Source organism: Primulina tabacum, chromosome 16 (genome assembly GCF_025594145.1).
Source record: "Primulina tabacum isolate GXHZ01 chromosome 16, ASM2559414v2, whole genome shotgun sequence".
NCBI classification, from domain to species: Eukaryota; Viridiplantae; Streptophyta; class Magnoliopsida; order Lamiales; family Gesneriaceae; genus Primulina; species Primulina tabacum.
This window is the reverse complement of record NC_134565.1, coordinates 27542246-27544396: the sequence shown is the minus strand read 5'-3', so window position 1 is coordinate 27544396 and position 2151 is coordinate 27542246. Positions and strand designations below refer to the sequence as shown.

The following is a 2151-nucleotide window of genomic DNA, read 5'->3' as shown; positions in this document are numbered from 1 at the left end:
TGATATCAAACTCTGGACATTGGCAATATAATCAAATCTGCATACACCAAGTGATCCTGCAGTTCTAGATCAATATCTCTGACCACACTGGTGGCTAACAACTCTTCCCCTGATGGAAGTGTCACTGAAAAGTTCACGTCTAGGCCAATGGACTTGATGTCCAAATGATTAGCAAAGGTCTCCGATATAAAGGAGTGAGTGGCATATGAATCTATCAGTGCAGTTGTGGCTAATCTCTTTATGAAAATATTTCCTGAGAGATGTTAGCACAACACCAAACTTATATCCCAAAATACTAGTAATTAACTTTAAGCATAGTTGAAATCAATATATTCCAAGTCAATCTAAAATCTTACTAGTACACTAATAATCTCAAATAAAATTTCCACATGCAAGGCAAATAATACCGAGCTTAAATAGAAATGATTACCGGTCAGTAGTGTAGTGTCTGGGTTCGCCTCCTGTGCGTGCATGGCGAATACCCTCCCTTGGGTTGGCTGCTTCCACTGAGGACACTGCTTCAGCATGTGATCCGTAGATCCACATTTAAAACACTTGCCTGATCCATACAAGCATGGTCCTGGATGCTGGCGGTTACACTTCGGGCACATTGGGAAAACAACGGGCCTCTGAGGCGCCCCCTGCTACTGGATAGGACCCTTGCCCCTAGGTGGTCCTTGGTAAGGCTTCTTCCCAGGCTGCCCCTGAAAAGGTTTCTTGTACTGGGGTCGCTGATGCTGATGTTGTGGCTGCGGTGGTGCCTGGTAGGGCCTCTTGCCCAACCTATCAGTCTCTCTGGTCTTGCTCCGCCGCCAGAGCTCCAGAAACGGCAGCTGCGTATGTAGTAAGGCCAGTTACTCTCACATCACGGCGCAAGACTGGCAGCAAACCACCCATGAAATGCCTCATTTTTGCTCGAGCATCATTAGCTATGAGTGGCACAAAGTAGCAACCCTGTTCAAACTTTCTCACAAACTCAGCCACACTATTATCTCCCTGTCGTAGTGTCATAAATTCCGTAGTCAAACGGGCATGTACCTCCTCAGTGAAGTACTTAGCGAAGAACATCTCTTTGAATCCATCCCAAGACAACATCGGCAAATTAACTGCCACCGATGCACTGTCCCACCATCGTCTTGCATCCCCTGCTAGGAGAAAAATGGCACATCGGACTCGATCCACATCCTGCAATTCCATATACTCAAAGATCACCTCTATAGACTTAACCCACTCTTCCGCCACCATAGGATTCGTAGTCCCTGAGAACTTCTGAGGATTCATCTTCTGAAATCTCTCGTACACTGCCTCCGGTTGAGTCCTCGGTCCTGTACCTCCTGCTGCTGGAGCTGGATTCTCCGCAACCTGTGCGAAGAACTGCGTCATAGCTGCAAGCATCTGCGCCTGCATATCTGGAGGTGGAGGAGGAGGAGTGGCTCTTTCCCCATCACGAGACTCTCGGTTCTCATCCCTAGCTCCACGGGCAATCAAACGTCTAGGAGCCATACTGTTCTAAAATTACCCAATACGTAAACCCAACATGCATATGAACATGATATAAATAACATAGGATTCACGTAACTGAACTTAAAAGTATGGACATGCTGAAAATAATAACTTAATGCATACTACACTAACATAAATCTTTGAAAACTTAAAACTTACAGACTTGAGGTGTGACCTTATGAGCTTCTTGCGACTGGAAGTAGGCATAACCCTTTACAAGAACACCGCTCTGATACCAACTGTAACGCCCCAGATTCGACGACTGTCCTCACTGTACCAAGACGAGTCTTTCCAACGTGCTTATGTCCTCACTCACACGCACCCTGAGAAACTTCCCAGGAGGTCACCCATCCCAAAATTGCCCCAAGTCAAGCACGCTTAACTTTGGAGTTCTTATTTGATAAGCTACCGAAAAGAAGATGCACCTTCGTGATATGAGTAGTACAAATCAAATTTTTTAAGCCCTCTTCAACTGTGCAGTCCATTACATTGAACAGTCTCGGAATCCCTCTCATTCCTGTGTGAGTCGGTTCATTCATGTTCCCTCCACCTAGAAGCCTGCCAGGAGCCGCTCATTGTCCGTGCAACTGATGGCACCGGCGATCACCCCCCGTCCTCTTCGGCCCCGGGCCTCACATGCCCACCAGC

General features: G+C 46.9%; 1 protein-coding gene across 1 annotated transcript; it reads right to left on the bottom strand.

Annotated features, from left to right (window-relative positions):
* Window positions 1-786: 786 nt before the first annotated feature.
* On the bottom strand, window positions 787-1383 carry LOC142528456 (uncharacterized). Its single transcript, XM_075633509.1, has one exon. It carries the CDS (start codon window positions 1381-1383, stop codon window positions 787-789), a length of 597 nt encoding a protein of 198 aa, XP_075489624.1.
* Between the last annotated feature and the right edge of the window lie 768 nt (window positions 1384-2151).